General features: G+C 38.4%; 1 protein-coding gene across 1 annotated transcript in view; it reads right to left on the reverse strand.

The window, feature by feature from the left end:
* Positions 1-237: 237 nt before the first annotated feature.
* Positions 238-19760, reverse strand: part of LOC103773801 (voltage-dependent calcium channel subunit alpha-2/delta-1-like) — a gene marked incomplete at both ends in the record, with an annotated part of 57541 nt that continues 38018 nt past the window's right edge. Inside the window, 6 exons of the mRNA XM_008941182.1 lie at positions 238-335; positions 2111-2171; positions 4083-4159; positions 6384-6445; positions 15387-15458; positions 16176-16247. Coding sequence (XP_008939430.1) covers positions 238-335; positions 2111-2171; positions 4083-4159; positions 6384-6445; positions 15387-15458; positions 16176-16247 — 442 coding nt within the window. The remainder of the gene's footprint in view (positions 336-2110; positions 2172-4082; positions 4160-6383; positions 6446-15386; positions 15459-16175; positions 16248-19760) is intronic.

The raw sequence follows: 19760 nt of genomic DNA on the forward strand, positions 1-19760 counted from the left end.
GAGACTGGATGCATAATGCCCTGGAAACTTTCTCAAATAAACTCATAAAACTGCAAACTAATTTTATAATCTCTACCTATTTCTACCAAAAAAAAAAAAAATAAGAAAAAAAAATCAGTGAAGATAACCCCCAATATCACATGAACCAGGCACAGAAGCTGTCATTTTGAATTGTTCTCATTTATGAGCAAGGATTTTCCTAAGGAGAAATATCAGTGAAGTGAGAAAAATACTTACATGACGGACTGCTTGGAGTATTTCTGTCAATAAATTCATTGAAATTTAATAGAAATTCAGTGTTGTTTTCTGTTTTTTTTACATCATTACAGTATTCTCTGAAAAAGAACCAAAATGTCAGTCTTCTCAGATTTGTTTTCTTTAAAGCAGACATACATGGCTCAGCAATTTTAAAGTTCAAGCGGGACTTCCAACTACAATGAGGTGCCTGGTGCTACTGCATCAATTGCCTACACAGTCAATACTGAATGTTGACCACATTGAATATTTCTGGCACCGAGAGGAAACAGGGTGTTCAAGTGCCTGCCTAAATTTGAATAATAAGAAAATTCCTCATATGAGATAGATCACTGATTCCCAGCAAAAGCACTCAGGATTAGTGTAGGCCATGAAATTAGGATATCATAGAGTCTGTAACTTAAACAAGAAAATGCCCAGTGAATTTAGACTGCTCCTAGGTTAAACTGTATTGGGAAGTACATGAACTGCTGATTAAAACCCTGTCACTACGTGCTCAACCGAGGCCAGACTTATGGGATAAGGCTTTATGCTCTGAGAAGTCTTAAAGGCAATTTTAATAGGGTACACACCACATCAGTTTATAAAGTGTCTGTGTTTTGACATATGCAAAACAGAAAAACAGTAAACTACTGTCCTTTACATAACATAATAAAATAAAGCAATGTATCACTGGGCGATTCACTGAATGCAAGCAAGCACAATAAAAGTCACTTGGCATTTTGAAGGCAAATATTAGATGGTGAGTGGCATTAAAAAACTTTAATTAAAATGTACAGAGTATTCAGCAGTAACGCAGGGAGCTCTGTTTTTACACAAGCTTTTTATATTAATATTACGAACAAAAGAAGTCTGTTCAAGTATTTAATATAAATAAGCTATCTTATTATCCTTTACTTCACCATGATCCTGAAACGTTACAGGAAGAATGTGCCCTACCACACTAACATTCATAATTCAACACAGATCCATACCAAACAGGCTTTGTTCATATAGATCAGCCTAACAACTAGGGACTTCCTAGAAACTGCTAATTGGTAACATTGATTATCCATAACTTCAGGTCTTCAGAAAATTTAAACTTTTAAGCTAAGAACACATTCAAAGATAGAATACATTTTACAAGTAAGTCAGTACATTCACCGAAATCAACCTATTAATGAAAACTTAAAAGGATACAGAAATTTGTAAGATAGATAAGAAATGCAACAATTCTTAACTGATCTTGGTGGCATGGCATTTCCTTTACTTCTCATAACTACCTTTTAAAGGAACTTATTTTTAAGCTATTTATCATACCATGTTTCCCTTGCAAACACATCTACAAGGGCAACAAGACTGCACAATTTCACATGAAAAAAACAGGGAACTAATGAACTTACTCAACCAATTTTCAATAGCTCCATAATTTTTTATGTTCAATGAATCAAAAATTAATTCATCTTTAAATGATAGAGAGCTTTCAAATACTTTATGTTGGAGTTGTACAATATATTGATGTATTATAGTACTTATTTTACAAATGGAAGCTAAGGTACAAACCTGTAAAATCTTAAAAGTCACAACTACAAGAAACGAACAGACATAAAAGATTTCCATTAAAACATCAACATCAGATTTACAGTGCTCTTTGATTAACATAAACAGGAATCAGAGCCTGAATATGCTGCTTAAAACTCCAGCAAGAAGGAACGATTGATTTTGTAAAACATGAATTTAATAACTACTCTTTTACTTCATATTTTTTATTAAAATAAAACTTTATTGGTCAAGTCTGTACTTTGTAAATGTCATTAATCTGAACAAATGCCTATTTAGTGCTGAAATAATACTTATTACTGGGAAATTAACTAACCTTGGTGCTATAAAAGTATAGCCAGCTTCATCAAAATTATCAAGCTTCAGTGTTTCTGAATCTATAAAATGAAGAGTAAACATCAAGTAAGTAAACTGGATTTTTTGCCATCACTTTTATTCTTAAAATAGTAGACTAGCTTTTGCTTGCATCCATAAGTTTAGAAAGAAATGTTTGAGACACTTTCCTACTAATATACCATGTACATCTAAGCATTTTGCAGTATAGAAGAAACTACTTGATTATTGTAGACAACATACACTTGGCAACATTATCTAACAATTTATTTAGAGAAGACATTGCATTAACATGAAAACATGAAAGCTTATAAGAAGTTTTCATTAGAATCATAATCTGATACAAAGAAATGCTTGAGACATTGAGTTGTTAGAACATGAAGAAAAATGCTTCTAGTATTTTCTGCAATAAAGTTTAAAAAACTAATTCATATAAGCATGTATTTCAATGAGACTGAAAATAATGGCTTTAAAAGCTGGTGTCACTGAACACTTATAGGACCAGACAAAGAAGGATTAGGAATTAGCAACATATTGAAATGTGCATGAAAACAGAAAAACATTTCACTTTTTTTTTTTCTTTTCTATTGCTATGGTACCCAATGATCATGAGAAAAATCCTGAGATGAGGAATACAGAGGAGAATATCCAGTAGGAATAGAAATATAAGTGAAAAATATCAACTGCAGTAAACAGAAGGAAATTGAGCAACAAGAATATACTTGCCCTTTTCGATTCTCACTATCCATCAGAAAGAGAAAGCAGGGAAACAGAAAAAAAAAACAGGGTAAAGCAAAAGGGGTCACAAACCAATATTTTATTCAAACAGCCCCTTGAATAAAAATATTGTGCATAGATAGATCAAAGGTTCAATTTACATACAGCTGTAGTCTGGAAAAAAGACAAACACCTTTGAAGACTGAAGAGTAAGTCCTTCTCAATTATTTCTCAAGTACCTTCTATATACTGTGGCTATTTCAAGGGTCTGTTTTGCAAGTTATATTGATATAAGTGCAAAAACCAGATGACCTAATCCATCAAGGGAACCATATTCACTCACCAAAACTTTAAACTACTATTTGATAAAGTTACAAAATAAATCACTGATTATTAATAACTTGCATGCTCTACTTCATATGCAGAAGATGATGGTAAAGGACAGTAATTTAATGCTAAACAAGACTCCTCTAAACTAACCGTACCTGTGCCCGTTAGAGAGATTCACAGTGGGTTTGTAACTTCCCGTTTAACTGCATATTTGTTCAAGTTTATTGTGAAACTTGGATACAGTTAAAAGGATGAGTTTAATTTTGTCTGCTACCTAGATAACAATTAACCTATAACTAATAAACAAACAGCATTTGAATACTCACAAGCATCATTTCCAATTATCTCTCCAGAATACGTAAATGGCTTGAAATGAGTCTAATCTAAAATTACATTGCAAACACCCACTAAAACTATTTGTAAAACACAAAATAAAAACCCAGCTGCAAGCCAAAACAAACAGCACTTCCACATTAATCTATTCCTATGGGCAGCAAAGGTAATTTGCTAAATATCATACTGTAACTAGTGTAAAATAAAATAAAAAACCTAACCCTTTACTATTATAGTCTATATCATGACATTTAACTAATAGAATGAAAATAAATAGTATCCAGACCCTTAAAATGACAGCAACAGAGGATACACAAAGCAATGATTCTACAGGCACAGAGCAAGGGGGAAGGGGTTGTCAGTGGAACTGGGGTACCTGCACATATTCTATCTTTATAGAATATTTCTTGTACCTTGGATGTTACAATGGGTTAGAATCATTGCTGCAGATTTTGGGTACATCATGATAACATCAGTGAATTCCACAAAATTTATGAATTTTAAACATTATTTTTTTAAGTGAATCTGAGACTTGGCAATACTAGACAAAACCAGGGAACCTTCATAGTACTTACATCTGGCTTGAGTTATTGGTTCTTCTATTTTGGCTTTAATATAATAAAAGCTGTATGATGGTAACACCAATGCCAAACTGCAATAGAAACGAGACAAATAAAACAATCATGTTCTTTGCAGCAGTTTTCCACATTCAGCTTCTATGTGTTTTGAAAGCAGTTAACAAGTTCGGAAGTTGGGTCATTATGAGACGAAATAGTCATACAGTGACACACCAGCCTCACACTTTCTCACAGACACAAGTAGGTTTGTGCTGGCCTTAAAGTCCCCTGTAGTTATTTTCATTCTTATGTACACTTTTAAGCATAAATGCACTCTTTTAATGGATAAGAAAGGAATTTCCAAATAATTGTAAATAATAAAATACATGATTTCTTGTGTCTTCCTCTAACACATTTAGCATCCTAATATAACACGTCAAAATGATCACTGACTGTAAAAGCAGCATGTAGTACTGCATTGATTTATGTGTGTCACATAACAACAGACTCCTTTGACCAATAAAACAACTATTGGTATTCACTCAGAAGTGAATCTTGAATTCATATCACATTCAAGATGCAAAATATTTTCTTGAATTGTGCAGTCACCACTAAAAACCTTTGAACATAATTATGTGATAGCATTTTAAGATCTGCCAAGCCTTTGCAATGTATTTGCTTTTACATTATACTTTTTTTTTCTTCCCCAAAAATAAATGGCTTCTTTTTGCAACTAAATTCAATACATGTGTAGAAGAGTTCAGTTCTAAAACTGTATGCAAAGGACAGGAGGTATGAGCAATCATTAAAGAGGTATTATAATCTCCCATATCGCATCCTTAATGTTTGCACTCAAATTTCATCACTGTAGAACTGCCAAGGTTCCAAATGGATAGCCACAGAAATTAACATTTAAAAAGTTGTACAAATGAGACATAAATGAGATGACCTTTGATGATACGTTTGCCATTTAAACAGAACGTAAGTGATACTGGTAGGCGGCTATCACTAAATATTCAGTGATTCTCCTCCAGGGAAATTAGTTGCAGTTTACCTGTCATTAACAGTTACTGCTAGCAGAAATTGCTAATTAAAATTATAATTTTATGTTTAATAGGTTTTTTGCAATGTGACTCCACGGATTTATTGCTGTGTCTCATGCCAGGGAGTTCAGTAAGAATTAAGATGTCATATAAATCAAATATATTTCTTTACTGATTGCTAGGTGGCATAGCCTGCTAAAAGAACCTTTCTTTTCTTACAGAGTATAAAGACAGAGGCAGTTTCCATGACTAAAAGAACCTACATTTGCATTCTCTTGTTAAAATGGATTTCTTTGGTTTTACACACAAATTACAATTTGCATTCTCATTGGCTGTAAAACTGCACAGAACATAACAGAAAAGGAGAACCAGCTTGGCTGAGGACTGCTGGAACTCATCACAATAAAAGTATTGTTTTGGTAAAAATTTGACTCAGTGTTTGTACCATCTAGTTTTGAACTAGAGTAGCTTAAGGATTCTAGGACTTGGCAAAGCTTAACTTGTTTTAGGTAGCATCAAGTTTCTACATTCTTTCTGTTACAGAGCTATGTGCTTAAATGTGTTTGAAATAATAAACATGCCAATGTTGCATTCAAGGCAGGATGTACTTTCACCCATTCCTTCACTTGTTCCTGCTGCCATTCACCATATAATTCTTACATGCAAAGCAGTATCAGTGCTGACTGGTTAAAACTTGCCACAAATAGTTACAGATTTCAGAGATAATCAGTAGCATGGTTCCTGCCTTTAAGGTCTGACATGAAGGTTAGCAAAGACATGATATAAGCAATGACTGTGACTGAAAAAGGTTTGCACAAAACATGTCACATTTTTTATTTGGACTAAAATATAGCATCTTCCATTTTAATATGAACATTAAAACAAGAACATGGAAACAATGCAAAGAAAAGATTAAATAAGAGGAGAAACCTAAGAGAAAGTGTACAATTAAGAATCAAAGTATACTGTGAGACAGAAAGTAGGAGGAAAAGTAAAATTAATAAAATCAATCATAAAAATAGATTTTTTTTCCTGCATACTGATATACCATAGTGATAAATCTCAACAATTGGATGGAAGATTGAGGTTCTGGTCCCTAGACAGAGCAACAATTCTGATCTGTAAAGCTACAAAGAAACCCCTAAAATCTTACAGGCCTGAACACAAAACAATCTGGCCCTGACTTACCCTGACTTAACCTATGCTAATAATATCAACCAAAATGAAGAAAAATGACATTTAACTACACAGAAGGCAGAGGACAGAAATTAATTACCTGTAATCAGTGCCATTCACAGCAGTCCAGGTATATGTTCTGTTTCCTTTATCAATGTATCTCTGCAAAGAGGTATTGGTGGAAAAATAAAATAGCAAATCTGGAGCTTGAACAGGTGCAACCTTTCATTGATAAATACAGTGTAAAATTGGTGTAAAATTGGTGTAATACAGATAAATTGGTGTAAAATGTGTTGGAATTCTACTTATTATTTTGCTAAAAGCATGAGTTGAGCTGCAACTCCTTTTCATAAATATTTTCCAAACTTGTATTACACAAAAGAATCTCATACAACCTTTTTATTGAACATTAACGCAATGCAAATTTAAATAAAAGCAGATCAACATGACCCACCATTTTCCCTTTAAAACTCACTACCCAGGACTACACAAACTTTTTCTAAATTATTTAAATTAGGTAAAAGATGTTATCTCCTTTATGGAGCATTTTGCAGCTAAACTATGAAAAGAAAAAAAAACTCAATTATAAAAAGGCTTTGTAGTAACTTTTTAACAACAAAAACACCCAGCACTTGCCCTTTCAGGCTGCAGTACCACTGGCTAAATGCATTTATACTTGAGTCATATCTACAGGCACAGCCAGCCAATCCTGATTGTATAGGCACACCATGCTAAACTTACATGTTTCTAATCTCATTAGGAGGGTCTTGAATTTGTGAAAAATTTAACATTGAAGGAAATGTTTATTTTTAAATAACTTAATACCTTAGGATAAGACTTACAATTAATTTTCTTCGATATGAAAAATGTGATAGACACAGTCCCACAGTTTCTCACAGATTTACTCATTAATGCACCTGGCTGATACCATTTTACTCAGTTTTCTACTTTGAAAACTACAGGTTTATGCCAGCTGCAACTATTATTATTTTACAATCAGAGGTTTGTAAGTATGCCGGCAATGAAGTCTGTGCAGCTGTTGCACAGCAACGTTACAAACATACATGAAAGGCACCACAGGTATAGATCTATGTTCTTTCTTTCCCTGTGGTAAGACACAAATGTGAAAAAATGTTTGTGGCTATGAAAAATAGGTGTCTTTATGACATTTACAATTTGAAAACTTTTTCTCACCTGTCTGCTGCTTGTCATGGCTGTACAACATGACAGTGTAAATAATTTAATAGTCATTTTGGAAAGAAAATGAAGAAAATAAAAATTTTTAAAAATCTTATGTCAGTGTCTAATGGCCTGATAGATTTTTATTTAAGGTAAAAATAGGGATTAAGAGATTCATATCCAAATTTAATAATGTGCCTATACTATTATTTCAGCTCAAGAATAAGTAGACGCTTGAACCAGCACTGGCAGCCCCTCCAAATCAGGCACAGTGCCACATCATACACATTGGTAAAAGAAACACAGTGCCCACGGTGGGAGGGAAGGAAGAGAAGAACTGGCTTTTATTAAATGTTGTTGCCACCAGCACTATGAACATTCTTGAAAGCAAATTGGCTGAAACCTCACTTCGAAGATAACCCAGCAGCTCACATGTCCTCACACGTCAGCTCCTATCTGCCTTTGCCCACTTCATTACCGAGTGGCCCAAGACCATCTCAGCCCCAGCTGGTCGCTGCCAAAGAACCTACATGTTACTGAAGTTTCTGTGACCCTTCAGTTTTCACTACTGCCCACCCCAGCTGCCTGAATGTGGCAATGCTTTTGTTCCTATGGCATCTTCTCTGTTAGTTGGAAAGCCCCTGAGGCCTTGGGAGACTCCAGCAAACCCCACCCACGCCTGCTACGAGTCCAGTCTCTATGCTGTACTATGAGGTCATCTCCCAAGACACTGCTGGGGCCAGCTGCAATACAAAAGGAAAGCAATGCGAACTTAACTAAAAAGCAATACAAAATGGAGAAAAAATTTAAGCCTCAAGACTGCAACTGTCAGTTCGGAGCAACTGACTACTTCAGCCCTTCTCATAAGAAAGCATATGAAGCTATCAAGTCCCAAATGATGCAGAGCTCATGCATGACCCTTGGTCTGAAGCAGTTTTATTGTGGATCTAGCAGCTTGGGGCTGGGAGAGCGCAGTAGTTTGAAGCAGTCACCATTGCCATCTACTTTTGGCTGCTCCCTTCATCTCTCAGAGAGGTGTCAGTAGAGGAAGATATCTTGGGCCATGATGCAAGGAAAGGTGAGAGAGATGAATTTCATTGGGCACTTGAGACATCTGGGATCAATGGGCTTGGGATATTCTATTCAGATACAGGGCCATGTATAACTGTCACATTTTCCTGCACTTAGGGACATTACATTTCCCCCCAATTCCCAACACTGTAGCTGACTCCAGCATTTGCAAGTGTAAATGGTTCCCCTCCCTCCCTCTTTGGACAAACAGTTGCAGGACCAACTGTTTCTGGTCTTTCCTATCACACAACCTGAGAAATGGAAGGACAGCCTGGGATCTCTTCAGCAGCTTTGCCATTAAAGCAATTTCTTGTATAACCCCAATGGTGTTATTGTATTTTTGTGACCTTCTAATCCTCCCTTTTCTAACCGCCTACACACAGCCCTTTTCACCCATGGGCTTGGAAAGGCACTCCTTAAAAAAAACAATAAAAGTCTGAAAATGTCCCAGCGGGTCCCTCCCTTCAAGAGCAGTTTATCCCCAGCACAGATGACAGCAGGATCTTGGACCCTCTAGCAGTGGCTCAGGAATGAGCCCATCTCTCTTTGGAACAGAGTGACAGGCTGGTGACTTCCTAGACAGGATGGATGGATACAGGCGAAGCAGCAGAAGTGACATCAGAGGTGGCTCACCCTCCCTGCCCCAGGAAGGCCCTATCCATTCACCACCCTCCAGCAGTGGAACCAATCAGGAAAAGGCAGGTTTTTTTTTTTTTTCACGCAGCAGGACTTCCTCATAAACTGTAAAGCAGCATTGTAAAGCTTTACTCAGGAGGGCTGGGGCAGGGGCTTTATTGTGAGAAAGCACAGAAGAGTCCTGGCAGAGGGCAAGGGGACTGCTGGTAGAGGTCTCTGCTTTAGAATATCAGAAGAGGTAAAAGGCAGCATCAAGTCTGATACAGAGAAGGAGCATGGGCACATTAAGTGCAGTCATTGGACTCCAGAGGTTCAAGGACCATGACTTACGGGCATTCTTTGCACCTGGACAACATGTAAGGCTTGAGCTAAGTTGAGTTCCCTCAAAGAGATGGAAGTAGGAAAGTGTAACTGCTGTCTACATGATTACATGATCACGTAATCATCATTATCATCCCTGTCTTTCACCTAAAATCATCTACAATTACATTTCTCTGGCCCCACTGAAACTGAGGTTCTGCACTCAAGAAGAGAATCTGTGTGCTTCTGCACTTTCTGAATAGGGTACTAGAAGGAAGACAGCACCCAACACCAAGTCAAATTTCCTAGACTTTGTAATATAATAAAATACCATGACAACCTTTTTGCAATGAAGTCAAAATCTTGTTAGAAGGAAGTTGAATGAACACACAGATCTTAATCTGTCTCCTCACAAGTGGACACATATGCAAGCAAAGCCACTGATCTTGTCAATGACACCCAGAGCTCAGGAATAAAAAATGTCTCTGATGGATCTGCACAGTTGAGATGATCTTGAGCATGGCTTCCTGTCCTTTGCACTCCCTTTAAATTATGCTATTGGAAGCAGCTTGCTTGTCAAATCCACTGCAGATATTAAGAGGCTGAGGAATGGTCATGAGATGTCCAGCTCCACAGTCCTCAGTACAGGAAAGGCATGGATGTGTTGGAGTGGGTACAGAGAAGATCACAAAAATGATCAGATGGCTGGAACGCCTCTTTGATGAGGACAGGCTGAGAGAGTTGGGGTTGTTCAGCCTGGAGAAGAGAAGGGTCTGGGGACACCTTATGCAGCTTTTTGATATTTAAAGGGCACTCATAAGTAATATGCGGACAGACTTGTTAGCAGGGCCTGTTGCAACAGGACAAGGGGTGATGGTTTTAAACTAAAAGAGGGCAGATTTAGATATAAGGAAGAAATTATTTACATTGAAGGTGACGAAACACTGGAACAGGTTGCCCAGAGAGGTGGTACATGCCCCATCCCTGGAAACATTTCTGATGAGGTTAGACAGGGCTCTGAACAACCTGATCTAGGTGAAGATGTTCCTTCTTACTGGAGGGGGACTGGACTAGGTGACCACTCAAAGTCCCTTCCAACCCAAAGTATTCTATGAGTCAGTGGTTCTAAGTATGTTCCCAAAAGTCTGTTGCGCAAGCAAGTGACCATGAACTTGACGTTGTGAATACACAGCAAGGATAAACAATCAAGACATTTCAGGATATTCAGCTCCATTTTCAGCTTCATTTAGCAAAGGCAACATAGGCATTGCTGCCAATTTTCATCCACCAAGACAAGTTTCTACCACGTGTAATGCAAAAACAGATTAGACTATGAGATATTTTTTCTGTAACAAGAATAACTATGTGAGAATCTTCCCTCAATGCAGAATTGAGTCAGAGGACTGGCAACAGGAACTGCTCAGTATTGGGCATCACCTGGTGTAATCTGTCCAAAGTGTGAAGCAGAGTTTAAAAGCTGCTGCCATCTGTTAGACATCAGATGGAATATAAGTAAGGAAAGTGCTATTTTTTAACAGGTTAAAACCCCCCTAAACTCTGAGTCCTGATTTGTCAATTTAACTTGATTAGGTTCTATAGCATTTGCCTTGTGAGAAGGAGGGACTTTTCACTAGAACACTCCACCATACAGACAGCAGACCCATTAGAGATACCAAAGTCACAGGAGTGCAACAGGAAAGGGCAGCTCATAATACACATGAAAAGTTAACTGCACAGTCCCAAGCACTCCTGCTGAGTATTGTTTTGGTGTGCTTATATGTTGTGTAGAGACTGCTTGATGTTATATTTGCTTCACATTCTTCTGCTAAGTCATTAAATCAGCTGTCTTCAAACTGTTTTACAGAGTAAAACAGTTTCTAAAAGCTGTTGTAGAACTTTAACTGTGACGTACACTCTGGCCAGAACTGGTCCTTTGCCACACCAGTCTTAATTTCTTCTCATTAAGGTCTCCAAGAAGCAGAGTGTGTATCATTGAATCAGAGAAGGGTTTGGACTGGAAGGCACCTTAAAGATCATCTAGTTCTAATGTCCCTACCATGGGCAGGGACACGTCCCATTAGACCAAGTTGCTCAGAGCCCCATCCAGCCTGGCCTAGAACACATCCAGTAGTGGAGCCCATGTAAAAAGTTTCACTATAGTTGTCTTGTAGGCCCTCTTCAGATACTGGAAGGCCACACTAAGGTTTTTCCAGAGCCTTTTCTTCTTCAGGATGAACAACCCCAACTTTCTCTGCCTATCCACATAGGAGAGGTGTTCCAGCCCTCTGATCATCTTCATGGCCCTACTCTGGACTCACCCCAACCGGTCCACACCCTTCTTGTGTTGGGGGCTCCAGAGCTGGACACAGTACTCCAGGTGGGGACTCAGGAGTGTGGAGCAGAGGGCAAGAATCGCCTCCATTGACCTACTGGCCACACTTCTTTCGATGCAGCCCAAGATACATTTGGGTCTCTGGACTGAACTTGCACATCGTTGGCTCATGTTGAGCTTTTCATCAACCAGCACCCCCAAGTCTTTGTCATCAGGACTGCTCTCAATCCAGAGTCCTCCCAGCCCTTATTTGTACTTAGGATTGCCCGACTCAGGTTCAGGCCGCTTCACTTGGCCTTTTTGAACTATATGAGGTGGGCACGGGCCCAACTCTCAAACCTGTTAAGGCTGCTCTGGATGACATCCCTCCAGAGTGTCAACAAGAGCACACAGCTTGGTGGTCTCTGCAAACCTGCTGAGGGTGCACTCCATTTCACTGCGCATGTGTCACAAAGAAGTTAAGTAGCACCGGTCCCAGTATTGATCACTGAGGAACACCAGTTGTTACTGGTCTCCACTTGGACATCAAGCCATTCACTGCAATCTTTGAGTGCAACCATCCAGCCAATTCCTTATTCAGCAAGTGGTCCATCCATCAAATCCATATCTATCCAATTTAGAGACCAGGATGTCGTGCAGGACAGTGTCATACACTTTGCACAAGTCCAGGTAGACGACGTCAGTTGCTCTTCCCTTATTCACTGACACCGTACCTTCACTGTAAAAGGCCACCAAACTTGTTAGGCATGATTTGCCCTTGGTGAAAGCATGTTGGTTGCCACCAATCACCTACTCATTTCCCATGTGCCTTTGCAAACTCTTCAGGAGAATCTGCTCCATGATCTTGCTGGGCACAGAGGTGAGACTGACTGACCTGTAGTTGCCTGGGTCTTCATTTATTCCAGTTTTGAAAATGGCAGTTATGTTTCCTTCTCCAGTCAGTGGTGGGAACTTCAACGGATTGCCATGACTTTTCAAGTATGATGGAAAGCAGCTTAGCAACTACATCTGCCAGTTCCATTAGAACCCACAGACGGATCTCATCGGATCCCATGGATTTATACACCTTCAGGTTCTTTAGATGGTCTCAAACATGGTCCTCACTTATAATGGGAATATCTTATTTCTCCCAGCCTATGCTTTTGCCTTCTGCAACTTGGGAGGCACTGCTAGAGCTCTTGCCAGTGAAGTCTGAGGCAAAGAAGTCACTGAGTACCTCAGCCTTCTCCATTTCCCTTGTGACCAGGTCTAATGTTTCCTCAAAGAGAAACGCCACATCTTCCCTAGCTCTCCTTTTATCACTGGCATACCTGTAGAAGCTTTTCTTCTTACCCTTATGTCCCTGGCCAGATTTAATTCTATCTGGGCTTTAGCTTTCCTAACCTGATCCCTGGCTGCTCAAACAACTTTTTTGTTTTCTTTCCAGGCTACTTGTCCTTGCTTCCACTTTCTGTATACTTTCTTTTTGCATATAAGTGTGTCCAGAAGCTCCTTGTTCATCCAAGCAGGCCTCCTGGCTTTCTTGCCTGCCTTCCTCATTTTAGCATTGCTCCTGGGCTTGGATGAGATTGTCCTTGAATATTGACCAGCTTTCTTGGGCCCCTCTCCCTTCCAGGGCTTTATTCCATGGTACTTTACCAGGCAGATCCCAGAAGAGGTTGAAGTCTGTTCTCCAGATGTCCAGGGTAGTGAGTTTCCTGTGCACCCTCCTTGTTGAATTCCACAATTTCGTGGTTACTGCAGCCAAGGCTTACCTTGAGCTTCACGTTACCCATCAGCCCCTTCTTGTTGGTGAGAACAAAGTCTAGGATAGCACCTTTTCTCATTGGTTCCTCTACTTCTTGGAGAAGGAAATTGTCCAATCCATTCCAGGGACCTCCTGGATTGCTAGTGCCCTGCTGTGGTGTCCTTCCAACAGACACCAGAGTGGCTGAAATCCCCCATGAGGACCAGGGCTTGTGAATGTGAAGCCACTCCTAACTGTCTATAGAGAGCCCCAACCACTCAGTCTTACTAGTCAGGAGGCCTATAGCAGCTCCCCACTATGATGTCATCTTCCCCTGCCTTCCCTTTAACTCTGACTCATAAGATCTTGGTCATCTCCTCATCCACCCCCAGACCAAATTCCATGGACTCCAGCTGCTCATTGATGCAGAGGATGACAGCTGCTCCTCTTCTCCCCTGCCCATCTTTCCATGCTTCTATTCCCAGCACATCTCAGTGACACCAGTAACATCGTAGCTCTATTGGCATGTGCACACCTGTACCTCCTTGTTTGATGCCCATGCTCTGTGCATTTACATATAGGCATTTAAGTTGGGCTCCCACCAAAGATGATTTATTGGCTGGAATTCCATTACCTTGCACTTCAGGTGCTCTCTTGCTGGCCTGTGATTCTTCTACAGGCCCAGGGCATCTATTACTGGCCAAGTCTTTCACTGCTGCTCCCAGGGCTCTACAGTCCTTCTGGATACTCTTCAGACTGGTGGTGGCAGTATCACAGGTGCCCACACAGAACAGCACCACCAGACAGAAGTCAGTGGAACGTACAAAGTTCAGGAAGAGACATCCTTGATATGAGCCCCTGGTATGCAGCAGACCTCTCTAGACAGTAGATCAGGTTGGCAAATGGGTACCTCTGTACCTCTCAGAAGAGAGTCACCAACTCCTATCATCCATTGCTTTTTCTTGGTTGCACCAGTTGTTATACGTGGAACCAATCTGGCTGTACTACTCAGCTCTGAGGTGCCACCTGATGCAACCTTTCTTTTTTCCTCTTAAGTTTGCAGAGGTGTGAAGTGGTTCTGCAGGAGCACCTCAGGCTTTGAGGGATGTCTCTTCCTCCTCTAGTTCTTACCTCTGCAAGTTTCCATTTCTCAGTATTGTTGGCTTTCCCTCTATCTGGGTGTGCTGGTGGGGAGTTTTTGATGTTTGGCCATAGGTTCCCTGTGTATGTATGTATGTATGTATAGGTTCCATCTATGCATGTATATGATCATGGATGTATGGATCCATATCGAATTTGAGTATTTCCTGTTGCCAAGAAACATATCTATCTAAACAGAGAATACAGTAGCAATCTTTATCAGGAATGAGCATTTTGGACAAGAAAATAAAGAACTCAACAAGCTGTTCAGAAAGCACAAGGATATAATAAAACTGTAAGATGAATTTGCTTATCCTAAATAGTCTTCATTTATGGCATTAAAATATTATAATTTTTTTCTCACTGCTTTCTTCCCATTCAACCACAATACAAACTACCAAACCCATCCTCACACATCTCCACAAGCAAATTAAGTGCTTTGTTTTGGGATTCATACACAGAAGTAGGCTGGGTCCATTTCCTGGTCAACCTCATCAACAACTGCCTGATTAATGATGCACCAAAGAAACCAAGAAACAAAACAATTCTTCGTTTCATAAGTACATAATTTCTTTTACTATAAGCCAGTAAAACTAGAAAGTCTAGAGGGAAAAAAGACACAAATTGTCATTACAAAATGAATATTTTTTCACTGTTTCACAGTATTTTTCCGGTTTTGCTTGTCCCTGTAAGTGTAATTTCCTGTGTTCCTGTCTTACCTCATCTTGGGACTTGACCAGTGTTTCAAATGTTTTTTCTCCACTTTCTCCATCTATCATTTTTTTCCGAATCTACTGGCAAGGAAGAAAAAGGAAAAAAAAAGAAAAACAAACACCAAAACTAGTGTTGCATGTAACATGAATAAACTTTTCAGGGGTACAAAACGTTTCACAGAAACACGGAAAATAGTAATGCATATGAAAGTCACAGCTCTTGAAAAGTTACCTTTACAGTTTTCAGATTTTTCTAATTTGAAGTTGCTTTAACCAAATATATACTGAATCAGTAGTTACGAAGCAATTTGTGATATATTTGCAGACCAAGATCATCCCATAAAAGCCCTTGATGTTGGGCACTAGAGAGATTATCAATTCTGTGTGAATGAGGAGCTTTGTCAAGCATTTCTTGTGCTTTCCAGCACATCTGTACGATTCTGGTAGCAGCAGTGATTTACAAAAACTTTTATACCAGTCCAAGAGTAATTCCTCTCTGAAGCAGGCGTTTTAAAGACACTTAAGGCAGAGTATAACGGATACCAAGAAACGCTGATTAGTGTCGTTATGAAAGAACAATTTAAAACAAAATGAAACAATCTATTAAAAAAATGTATAAATGTTTTAAATCCCTGCATTTTAGTTCACAAAGTTAACAAAACTCTTTTTAAAAGTTCTGATTGCTTAATGTATTACAAAATTAGTAACTAAAAAATACTAATAGATTTTTAATACAATTTTTAATAGAGTGAAATTAAAAATATCAAAAGGTACTAAGGAACCAGGTAATCTCACCTCAACTTTAATATCATTTTCCAGTTCAGCATCTAGAAAATCCAGTGTAACAGGCTCCTGGGATTTAGGATTCTGAAGCAGAAGATATTGAATGATCAAATAATAAAGACAGAGCACCATAATGTTAAAAGTCATTCTAATCCCTTCATTTCAAAGTAAGTTACTTAAGTGTAAGTGGGCTTACTTACCCATCTATTTTAATCTCTTAAAGCATGATGAATTACAAGTGGTCCTTTCTCATTTATTTTATTTAATTAAAGAGGTTAATTGGGTAAGTGAAAATCAAATTAACAATGATGGCCAATGTCAGTCCACAGTCTGTTATGTATGGGGCTCATGCTGGCAAGCTGGTATGTCACAGACCTCAAAGGTGGGAGAAAATGCATCAGAGGACACATCAGATATGAATCTCTCATTAGGTGACCTGCCTCATAGAAGGATGAGAGAAATATGAGAGAGATTTCCAGCTGACCAGTAAGATGGGGCAATTGTATTCTTCTGCAGTTTGCCAAAAGTAGACTACAGACTTTCCATTCAGAAGTAGGAATGGACTGTGGTTTAAGATTCACAGAGGTAGTAAATGTAGCAAATTATTTGTTTGTTATAAATAATAAAAATAACTTATTGGCATTACAAGGCTTCCTTGAACACCTAGCAGTTTTGAATGCATTTCTCTTGACATCAGTACTCTTACCTCAGTTTAAGGGAGAGAAATCTGTAGCACAGAAATATTGTGACCCAGAAGCTTCAAGACCTAAGGAATGTGCGTGATATTGACTCCTTGACTATGGAGCACAGAGAATTTTGGTGGTCTGCATCTGTAGTAACTCTGGTCCCATAGGAGTGTGGGAAGACCACTGTAGTTCTGCTGACTAGCTCAGACCACCCTCCAGCCTCTGCTTCTTTCTCAGTTGCATTCTGCATTTTCTTGGCCATTTTCCATGTGAGTTGTTAGGAATCTGACTCTTTTTTTTTGAGTAATTTTGGCTAAGCCCTATTGACTTTATATTATGTGCGGTGTAAAAATCCTCAGTCCTCATCACTCAGTAGTTATTTAATGCACCCATCTAATGCAGGATCTTTAGAAAAAAGAGTATGGGGATATATCATTTAACCATTTAAACCTGAGAGTTCAAAATATACATCAAAAAAAAGTACAGATTGGGGTGGTGGTGGGTTTTTTTATTGTTTATAGAAATTTACTTTGTGGACCAGGACATTTCATACATAAAAGGATTTCAAGGCCTAGATTCCTCAGAAACTGAGCACTGTTTCTCAAATGGTTGGCAACACAAAAATTGTCATTAGCTAATACTATTACTTCAAGACTAGCATAATTTCTGATAGTGAACATTTTTAGGGCATTTTAGTGATTCAACTATACTAACCTATATACAGGGTAGACTAAAGTTCCTTCTTTCAAAATGACGATTATATTCCTCCTATCCTAACATTATCTGGCAAGGTTAAATGAGAAATGCACGTATCGATATTCTGTCAAAGAATAGAAGTCTCCAGTTTGTACTGGAAGAAAGTAGCATTCTAAACAGCTGCTAAAAGATGCCTTCATACTATTCTGGACCATTAAAAGCTTAACAGTAGCCCTTATTTTCAAGACTGGAATATAGAATAGTGTTAGAAGACAAAAGATTATTCCTTCATATTCTTGAGGAACAAATGTATGTGTTTCTGGGTAGATGGAATCATTCCTGTTTCTATCAAGTCAACATCTCTGCTAAAGGAAAAGCCAGTAAGTTTATTCTTGGAAAGAGAATAGGGACTTGAAAGATTTCAGAGAAAGATTGAATATTTCTTTTGAATGTCTACTGATAATTTCAAACTAGTTTTGTGTTCCTCTTTATATAGGATAGATAAGACTAGCAACTTTAATATAATAACATTAACATATGCTCTCTACTATTTCAAAACAATTTAATTATTGTCATGCAGTTGCTTCCCCCCCCCCAACAAATCCACACTCTTGAAATAAATAGCAAAAGGCTAAAATTTAAAAATAAATGAAAAAATGTATTTTCTTACATGCAATGGATAATGAATAGCATGGTCAAACCCAAACAGCATGCATGAAGGCATTGGCATGGCAGAGGAGCCATTTGTGAAGTTCACATTCCATTCCAACACACAAACGAACAGAGAAGAAAAGAAATGGTAAAAAAAAGAAAAATAAAAAAGCCATCACATCAAATAAAGGTAAATACTAATTTCAAATGATAACCTGGACTAGCTATAAATAAGGAGTCCCAAAGACAAAATAATTAACTTAAACACTCAGTCAAAATTCAAGAATACATTAACTCTTTGTTCTTGTTCTTTTTAAAACTTTTACTATATCACCACACATTCTTTTTAAGGTACTTATTAATGACTTTTAACAGATACAGAAACTAAGCATGTATAGATACATTATGTGATGTGCCTGAGGCACAAAGAAATCTATTATAAATTAGAATAGAAAATTGCTAGCACTCTACTTTAAATGGAAAACTTTCCCCCGCTATGTCTTTTTCCCCCAAGAATGTGTTTTCACCAATATTTGGGCTCCATAATTTTTTCTTCCAAGGTTGCCATTTACTGGGGTTTATTCCAAGCCATGAAGAAACAAACTTACTGTTCAGTTTGCTCTTCTCTTTATCCAGTCATGCACGTGACATGACCAGAACAAGCGCAACACCACCACATTCACCAGCACAACTTAATAAAACAAAACAGAAGTAAATCACTAGCAATGAAGCATGCAAATAAAGGGAGTGCAATCCATTTTCAGCATGACAAATAAAGGCAAAGATCTACTATTTCAATGGAAAATCAAGAAGGAAATAAAGAAAGAACTGGTGCAGCAACATAAAAAAAAATAGTTCATTAAAATGTTGTCCTGTGTTTTGGGAGTTCAGTATCCTCACAAACTCTACAGAAGGCCTTCTTTGCTGAGTTATATGAGCCTAGCTTGTACTCATACCTGCAGTATTACAAAGACACAGGCTGTTAGGCTTTTAAAATAAATGATAGTAAGAAGGCAGCAAGATCCTGGACTGCAGAGAGAGTCTCAGGATCATCTGGTGTGGATCGGAGCCCAGAGCTTTTCCAGAGCTGCACCTCCCTGGGCAGCCAGCACAGCCAGGCAAACCCAGCAACAGCCAAGTCTTATCACAGCACACTGAGGACTCAGAAAATTGGGATTTTCTTATGTTCCAGTGCTGCTTTTTCCAGTGCACAAATGAAAAATCTAGCCCAGAGGTGGCCTTCTACAGGTGGTATAAACGCAGCACTTGACACTTGGTGAAGTCACTGACATGAATTAGATCAGGATTTTACACCATGTTTTACTGGTGTTATACAAGCCACCAGGTTTGCAATATATATTCCCATACGTGTATGAAATTAACATGTCATACTTTACCTAATCTCATCATTTTGCTAGTTACGTAGTTAATAAATTCCTTTAATAATTGTTATGTTTTCATTAGGTGTTTTCTGCTCAGGGATAGCATTATATAAATGGTACTAATTTCCTTTCTCCTGTTCAGGTTAATGTCAGTTAATTCTCCAGAGCTGGGTCTGCTGAAC

Source organism: Merops nubicus, unplaced genomic scaffold (genome assembly GCF_000691845.1).
Source record: "Merops nubicus isolate BGI_N331 unplaced genomic scaffold, ASM69184v1 scaffold10430, whole genome shotgun sequence".
Taxonomy (NCBI): Eukaryota; Metazoa; Chordata; class Aves; order Coraciiformes; family Meropidae; genus Merops; species Merops nubicus.